Below are 8256 nucleotides of genomic sequence, written 5' to 3'. Positions count from 1 at the left end.
TTCCTCTCTCTCTCCGTCCCCCCCTCCTCCTCTCTCTCTCCGTCCCCCCCTCCTCCTCTCTCTCGCTCCCCCCCCTCCTCCTCTCTCTCTCCGTCCCCCCCTCCTCCTCTCTCTCTCCGTCCCCCCCTCCTCCTCTCTCTCTCCGTCCCCCCCTCCTCCTCTCTCTCTCCGTCCCCCCTCTCCTCCTCTCTCTCTCCGTCCCCCCTCCTCCTCCTCTCTCTCCGTCCCCCCCTCCTCCTCTCTCTCTCCGTCCCCCCCTCCTCCTCCTCTCTCTCCGTCCCCCCTCCTCCTCCTCTCTCTCCGTCCCCCCCTCCTCCTCTCTCTCTCCGTCCCCCCCTCCTCCTCTCTCTCTCCGTCCCCCCCTCCTCCTCCTCTCTCTCCGTCCCCCCCCTCCTCCTCTCTCTCTCCGTCCCCCCCTCCTCCTCCTCTCTCTCCCCGTCCCCCCCTCCTCCTCCTCTCTCTCCCCGTCCCCCCCTCTCCTCTCTCTCCCGTCCCCCCCCTCCTCCTCTCTCTCCCCGTCCCCCCCTCCTCCTCTCTCTCTCCCGTCCCCCCCTCCTCCTCTCTCTCCCCGTCCCCCCCTCCTCCTCTCTCTCCCCGTCCCCCCCCTCCTCCTCTCTCTCCCCGTCCCCCCCTCCTCCTCTCTCTCCCGTCCCCCCCTCCTCCTCTCTCTCCCCGTCCCCCCCCTCCTCTCTCTCCTCCGTCCCCCCCTCCTCCTCTCTCCCCGTCCCCCCTCTCCTCTCTCTCTCCGTCCCCCCCTCCTCCTCTCTCTCTCCCGTCCCCCCCCTCTTCCTCCTCTCTCTCTCCCGTCCCCCCCCTCTCCTCTCTCTCCCGTCCCCCCCTCCTCCTCTCTCTCCCGTCCCCCCCTCTCTCCTCTCTCTCTCCGTCCCCCCCTCTTCCTCTCTCTCTCCGTCCCCCCCTCTCCTCTCTCTCTCCGTCCCCCCCTCTTCCTCTCTCTCCTCCGTCCCCCCCTCTCCTCTCTCTCTCCGTCCCCCCCTCTCCTCTCTCTCTCTCCGTCCCCCCCTCTTCCTCTCTCTCTCCGTCCCCCCCTCTTCCTCTCTCTCTCCGTCCCCCCCTCTTCCTCTCTCTCTCCGTCCCCCCTCTTCCTCTCTCTCTCCGTCCCCCCCTCTTCCTCTCTCTCTCCGTCCCCCCTCTTCCTCTCTCTCTCCGTCCCCCCCTCTTCCTCTCTCTCCGTCCCCCCCTCCTCTCTCTCTCCGTCCCCCCCTCTTCCTCTCTCTCTCCGTCCCCCCTCTTCCTCTCTCTCTCCGTCCCCCCCTCTTCCTCTCTCTCTCCGTCCCCCCTCTTCCTCTCTCTCTCCGTCCCCCCCTCTTCCTCTCTCTCTCCGTCCCCCCCTCTTCCTCTCTCTCTCCGTCCCCCCCTCTTCCTCTCTCTCTCCGTCCCCCCCTCTTCCTCTCTCTCTCCGTCCCCCCCTCTTCCTCTCTCTCTCCGTCCCCCCACTCTTCCTCTCTCTCTCTCCGTCCCCCCCTCTTCCTCTCTCTCTCCGTCCCCCCCTCTTCCTCTCTCTCTCCGTCCCCCCTCTTCCTCTCTCTCTCCGTCCCCCCCTCTTCCTCTCTCTCTCCGTCCCCCCTCTTCCTCTCTCTCTCCGTCCCCCCCTCTTCCTCTCTCTCTCCGTCCCCCCCTCTCCTCTCTCTCTCCGTCCCCCCCTCTTCCTCTCTCTCTCCGTCCCCCCCTCTTCCTCTCTCTCTCCGTCCCCCCCTCTCCTCTCTCTCTCCGTCCCCCCCTCTTCCTCTCTCTCTCCGTCCCCCCCTCTTCCTCTCTCTCTCCGTCCCCCCCTCTTCCTCTCTCTCTCCGTCCCCCCCTCCTCTCTCTCTCTCCGTCCCCCCCCCTCCTCTCTCTCTCTCCGTCCCCCCTCCTCCTCTCTCTCTCTCCTTCCCCCCCTCCTCCTCTCTCTCTCTCCTTCCCCCCCTCCTCCTCTCTCTCTCTCCTTCCCCCCCTCCTCCTCTCTCTCTCTCCTTCCCCCCCTCCTCCTCTCTCTCTCTCTCCTTCCCCCCCTCCTCCTCTCTCTCTCTCCTTCCCCCCCTCCTCCTCTCTCTCTCTCTCCTTCCCCCCCCTCCTCCTCTCTCTCTCTCTCTCCTTCCCCCCCTCCTCCTCTCTCTCTCTCTCCTTCCCCCCCTCCTCCTCTCTCTCTCTCTCTCTCCTTCCCCCCCTCCTCCTCTCTCTCTCCTTACCCCCCCTCCTCCTCTCTCTCTCTCCTTACCCCCCTCCTCTCTCTCTCTCCTTACCCCCCTCCTCCTCTCTCTCTCTCCTTCCCCCCCCCTCTCTCTCCCCGTCCCGCCCCCCCTCGCTCTCTCTCTCTCCGTCCCTCTCTCTCCCCCCCTCTCTCTCCGACCCCCCCCTCTCTCTCTCTCCGTCCCCCCCCCTCTCTCTCTCCGTCCCCCCCCTCCTCTCTCTCTCCGTCCCCCCCTCCTCTCTCTCTCCGTCCCCCCCTCCTCTCTCTCTCCGTCCCCCCCCTCCTCCTCTCTCTCCCCCCCTCCCCTCTCTCTCCCCCTCCTCCTCTCTCTCTCTCCGTCCCCCCCTCCTCTCTCTCTCCGTCCCCCCCTCCTCTCTCTCTCCGTCCCCCCCTCCTCTCTCTCTCTCTCCGTCCCCCCCTCCTCTCTCTCCGTCCCCCCCTCCTCCTCTCTCTCCGTCCCCCCCTCCTCCTCTCTCTCCGTCCCCCCCTCCTCCTCTCTCTCCGTCCCCCCCTCCTCCTCTCTCTCCGTCCCCCCTCCTCCTCTCTCTCTCCGTCCCCCCCTCCTCCTCTCTCTCTCCGTCCCCCCCTCCTCCTCCTCTCTCTCCGTCCCCCCCTCCTCCTCCTCTCTCTCCGTCCCCCCCTCCTCCTCCTCCTCTCTCTCCGTCCCCCCCTCCTCCTCCTCCTCTCTCTCCGTCCCCCCCTCCTCCTCCTCTCTCTCCGTCCCCCCTCCTCCTCCTCTCTCTCCGTCCCCCCCTCCTCCTCCTCTCTCTCCGTCCCCCCCTCCTCCTCCTCTCTCTCCGTCCCCCCTCCTCCTCCTCTCTCTCCGTCCCCCCCTCCTCCTCCTCTCTCTCCGTCCCCCCCTCCTCCTCCTCTCTCTCCGTCCCCCCCTCCTCCTCCTCTCTCTCCGTCCCCCCCTCCTCCTCTCTCTCTGTCCCCCCTCTCCTCTCTCTCTCTCCGTCCCCCCTCTTCCTCTCTCTCTCCGTCCCCCCCTCTTCCTCTCTCTCTCTCCGTCCCCCCCCCCTCCTCTCTCTCTCTCCGTCCCCCCCCCCTCCTCTCTCTCTCTCCTTCCCCCCCTCCTCCTCTCTCTCTCTCCTTCCCCCCCCTCCTCCTCTCTCTCTCTCTCTCTCCTTCCCCCCCTCCTCCTCTCTCTCTCCTTCCCCCCCTCCTCCTCTCTCTCTCCTTCCCCCCCTCCTCCTCTCTCTCTCTCCTTCCCCCCCTCCTCCTCTCTCTCTCTCCTTCCCCCCCCTCCTCCTCCTCTCTCTCTCTCCTTCCCCCCCCTCCTCCTCTCTCTCTCTCCTTCCCCCCCCTCCTCCTCTCTCTCTCTCCTTCCCCCCCCTCCTCCTCTCTCTCTCTCCTTCCCCCCCTCCTCCTCTCTCTCTCTCCTTCCCCCCCTCCTCCTCTCTCTCTCTCCTTCCCCCCCTCCTCCTCTCTCTCTCTCCTTCCCCCCCTCCTCCTCTCTCTCTCTCCTTCCCCCCCTCCTCCTCTCTCTCTCTCCTTCCCCCCCTCCTCCTCTCTCTCTCTCCTTCCCCCCCTCCTCCTCTCTCTCTCTCCTTCCCCCCCTCCTCCTCTCTCTCTCTCCTTCCCCCCCTCCTCCTCTCTCTCTCTCCTTCCCCCCCTCCTCCTCTCTCTCTCTCCTTCCCCCCCTCCTCCTCTCTCTCTCTCCTTCCCCCCCTCCTCCTCTCTCTCTCTCCTTCCCCCCCTCCTCCTCTCTCTCTCTCCTTCCCCCCCTCCTCCTCTCTCTCTCTCCTTCCCCCCCTCCTCCTCTCTCTCTCTCCTTCCCCCCCCTCTCTCTCTCCCCGTCCCGCCCCCCCTCGCTCTCTCTCTCTCCGTCCCTCTCTCTCCCCCCCCCTCTCTCTCCGACCCCCCCCTCTCTCTCTCCGTCCCCCCCCCTCTCTCTCTCCGTCCCCCCCCTCTCTCTCTCCGTTCCCCCCCCCCTCTCTCTCTCCGTTCCCCCCCCCTCTCTCTCTCCGTTCCCCCCCCTCTCTCTCTCCGTTCCCCCCCCCCCTCTCTCTCTCCGTCCCCCCCCCCCTCTCTCTCTCCCCCTCCTCCTCTCTCTCCCCCTCCTCCTCTCTCTCCCCCCCCTCCCTCTCTCTCCCCCTCCTCCTCTCTCTCTCTCCGTCCCCCCCTCCTCTCTCTCTCCGTCCCCCCCTCCTCTCTCTCTCCGTCCCCCCCTCCTCTCTCTCTCCGTCCCCCCCTCCTCTCTCTCTCCGTCCCCCCCTCCTCCTCTCCGTCCCCCCCTCCTCCTCTCTCTCCGTCCCCCCCTCCTCCTCTCTCTCCGTCCCCCCCTCCTCCTCTCTCTCCGTCCCCCCCTCCTCCTCTCTCTCTCCGTCCCCCCCTCCTCCTCTCTCTCTCCGTCCCCCCCTCCTCCTCTCTCTCTCCGTCCCCCCCTCCTCCTCTCTCTCTCCGTCCCCCCCTCCTCCTCTCTCTCTCCGTCCCCCCCTCCTCCTCCTCGCTCTCCGTCCCCCCCTCCTCCTCCTCTCTCTCCGTCCCCCCCTCCTCCTCCTCTCTCTCCGTCCCCCCCTCCTCCTCCTCTCTCTCCGTCCCCCCCTCCTCCTCCTCTCTCTCCGTCCCCCCCTCCTCCTCCTCTCTCTCCGTCCCCCCCTCCTCCTCCTCTCTCTCCGTCCCCCCCTCCTCCTCCTCTCTCTCCCCGTCCCCCCCTCCTCCTCCTCTCTCTCCCCGTCCCCCCCTCCTCCTCCTCTCTCTCCCCGTCCCCCCCTCCTCCTCCTCTCTCTCCCCGTCCCCCCCTCCTCCTCCTCTCTCTCCCCGTCCCCCCCTCCTCCTCCTCTCTCTCCCCGTCCCCCCCTCCTCCTCCTCTCTCTCCCCGTCCCCCCCCTCCTCCTCTCTCTCCCCGTCCCCCCCCCTCCTCCTCTCTCTCCCCGTCCCCCCCTCCTCCTCCTCTCTCTCCCCGTCCCCCCCCTCCTCCTCTCTCTCCCCGTCCCCCCCCTCCTCCTCTCTCTCCCCGTCCCCCCCCTCCTCCTCTCTCTCCCCGTCCCCCCCTCCTCCTCCTCTCTCTCCCCGTCCCCCCCTCCTCCTCCTCTCTCTCCCCGTCCCCCCCCTCCTCCTCTCTCTCCCCGTCCCCCCCCTCCTCCTCTCTCTCCCCGTCCCCCCCCTCCTCCTCTCTCTCTCCCGTCCCCCCCCTCCTCCTCTCTCTCTCCGTCCCCCCCCCTCCTCCTCTCTCTCTCCGTCCCCCCCCCTCCTCTCTCTCCCCGTCCCCCCCCTCCTCTCTCCCCCCTTCCCCCCCCTCCTCCTCTCTCTCCCCGTCCCCCCCCCCTCCTCCTCTCTCTCTCCGTCCCCCCCCCTCCTCCTCTCTCTCTCCGTCCCCCCCCCCTCCTCCTCTCTCTCTCCGTCCCCCCCCCCTCCTCCTCTCTCTCTCCGTCCCCCCCTCTTCCTCTCTCTCTCCGTCCCCCCCTCTTCCTCTCTCTCTCCGTCCCCCCCTCTTCCTCTCTCTCTCCGTCCCCCCCTCTTCCTCTCTCTCTCCGTCCCCCCCTCTTCCTCTCTCTCTCCGTCCCCCCCCTCTTCCTCTCTCTCTCCGTCCCCCCCTCTTCCTCTCTCTCTCCGTCCCCCCCTCTTCCTCTCTCTCTCCGTCCCCCCCTCTTCCTCTCTCTCTCCGTCCCCCCCTCTTCCTCTCTCTCTCTCCGTCCCCCCCTTCCTCTCTCTCTCCGTCCCCCCCTCTTCCTCTCTCTCTCCGTCCCCCCCTCTTCCTCTCTCTCTCCGTCCCCCCCTCTTCCTCTCTCTCTCCGTCCCCCCCTCTTCCTCTCTCTCTCCGTCCCCCCCTCTTCCTCTCTCTCTCCGTCCCCCCCTCTTCCTCTCTCTCTCCGTCCCCCCCTCTTCCTCTCTCTCTCTCCGTCCCCCCCTCTTCCTCTCTCTCTCTCCGTCCCCCCCTCCTCCTCTCTCTCCCCGTCCCCCCCTCCTCCTCCTCCTCTTCCCTCTCCCCGTCCCCCCCTCCTCCTCCTCCTCTTCCCTCTCCCCGTCCCCCCCCCTCCTCCTCCTCCTCCCTCTCCCCGTCCCCCCCTCCTCCTCCTCCTCCCTCTCCCCGTCCCCCCCTCCTCCTCCTCCTCCCTCTCCCCGTCCCCCCCTCCTCCTCCTCCTCCCTCTCCCCGTCCCCCCCTCCTCCTCCTCCTCCCTCTCCCCGTCCCCCCCTCCTCCTCCTCCTCCCTCTCCCCGTCCCCCCCTCCTCCTCCTCCCTCTCCCCGTCCCCCCCCTCCTCCTCCTCCTCCCTCTCCCCGTCCCCCCCCTCCTCCTCCCTCTCCCCGTCCCCCCCCTCCTCCTCCTCCTCCCTCTCCCCGTCCCCCCCCTCCTCCTCCCTCTCCCCGTCCCCCCCCTCCTCCTCCCTCTCCCCGTCCCCCCCTCCTCCTCCCTCTCCCCGTTCCCCCCCCTCCTCCTCCCTCTCCCCGTCCCCCCCCTCCTCCTCCCTCTCCCCCTCTCCCGTCCCCCCTCCTCCTCCTCCCTCTCCCCGTCCCCCCCTCCTCCTCCCTCTCCCCGTCCCCCCCCCTCCTCCCTCTCCCCGTCCCCCCCCCTCCTCCCTCTCCCCGTCCCCCCCCTCCTCCTCCCTCTCCCCGTCCCCCCCCCTCCTCTCTCCCCGTCCCCCCCCCTCCTCTCTCCCCGTCCCCCCCCCTCCTCTCTCCCCCCCCCCCCCTCCTCTCTCCCCCCCCCCCTCCTCTCTCCCCGTCCCCCCCCCTCCTCCTCTCTCCCCGTCCCCCCCCCCCTCCTCTCTCCCCGTCCCCCCCCTCCTCTCTCCCGTCCCCCCCTCCTCTCTCCCGCCGTCCCCCCCCTCCTCTCTCCCCGTCCCCCCCCTCCTCTCTCCGCCGTCCCCCCCCTCCTCTCTCCCGCCGTCCCCCCCCCTCCTCTCTCCCGCCGTCCCCCCCCCTCCTCTCTCCCACCGTCCCCCCCCTCCTCTCTCTCCCCCCGTCCCCCCCTCCTCTCTCTCCCCCGTCCCCCCCCTCCTCTCTCTCCCCGTCCCCCCCTCCTCTCTCTCCCCGTCCCCCCCTCCTCCTCTCTCTCCCACCGTCCCCCCTTCCTCCTCTCTCTCCCGCCGTCCCCCCCTCCTCCTCTCTCTCTCCCCGCCTCTCTCTCCGTCCCCCACCCCTCTCTCTCTCTCCCCTGTTCCCCTCCCCACCCCTCTCTCCGCTCCCCTCCCCCTCTCCTCCAGGTACAGTATACTTCTACGGGCCGGATGGAAACCTTTTGCTTTCTACTGGACAACCATGCTACACACCCTAACCAATATTGTACTAAAGCTGAGTGCTTCCCTCTGCCATATTGGGAACGTTCCTCTCAACAAGATCATGCAGAATAGGAGATAACTCAATGTAAAAGCAAAATAATGTGGATGCAGGAAATCTGAAATAAAGAACGGAAAATGCTAGAAACACTCAGCAGGTCTGGCAGCATCAGTGGAGAGAGAAACAGAGTTATCATTTCCGGTCAGTGACCTGTCAACAGAACAGGAGGCCATTCGGCCCGTCCTGTCTGTGCTGGCACTGAGACAGTTATCCAATGTGTGTTTTCTTTTCAAATAAACATCCAATTGCTATCTGAAAGTCGAACAGTCAACAAAATGCCCACAATTGGCTCCAATTGTTACACTTTGTGACAGATGCTGAATAAAAAGTCAGTTTTTTTCTTGCCGATTTATTCTCAGCTGCTATCAGCCCCTTTAAGCAGTGACCGGGCCCGAGCAGCCTCCGCCACACGGCCCCTTGTCCTGCCCGAGGCCGGACCACCCGGCCCCGAGTCGCACTCACCTGGCTCCGCTCCCGGTGGCTCCGTTGCACCGATTTCAGCGCCTTCCGGAACGCGGCCGACATCTTCACTCCGATTCCTCGTGAGCCGGTCTCCAGGGACAACCAACCGCTTCCGGGTCAGAGGTGATTTCCGGATGACTGGTTGCGCCCTCACGTGGTCTCCCCGCGCTACTGCACCCAGTCCATCCGGGCTGGGGGGTGGTGGTGGGGGTGGGGTGGGGTGGTTGCGGTGGGGCAATGAGGGTGGGGCCACATCCGGGAACCCCAGCAGCTTCGCCCGCGGACCGGCTTCCACCGCTTTGTCCCCCCCCTAGTGGAGAGCTG

At 67.9% G+C, this 8256-nt stretch overlaps 1 protein-coding gene across 1 annotated transcript in view; it reads right to left on the bottom strand.

Annotated features, from left to right (window-relative positions):
* Nucleotides 1–8044, bottom strand: part of utp11 (UTP11 small subunit processome component) — a 59966-nt gene extending 51922 nt beyond the window's left edge. Inside the window, exon 1 of the mRNA XM_068011235.1 lies at nt 7933–8044. Coding sequence (XP_067867336.1) covers nt 7933–7995 — 63 coding nt within the window. The 5' untranslated portion in view covers nt 7996–8044. The remainder of the gene's footprint in view (nt 1–7932) is intronic.
* Between the last annotated feature and the right edge of the window lie 212 nt (nt 8045–8256).

This window comes from Heterodontus francisci, chromosome 31 (genome assembly GCF_036365525.1).
Source record: "Heterodontus francisci isolate sHetFra1 chromosome 31, sHetFra1.hap1, whole genome shotgun sequence".
NCBI classification, from domain to species: domain Eukaryota; kingdom Metazoa; phylum Chordata; class Chondrichthyes; order Heterodontiformes; family Heterodontidae; genus Heterodontus; species Heterodontus francisci.
Note: the sequence above shows the minus strand (reverse complement) of the source record. Positions and strands in the feature narration are given on the sequence as shown.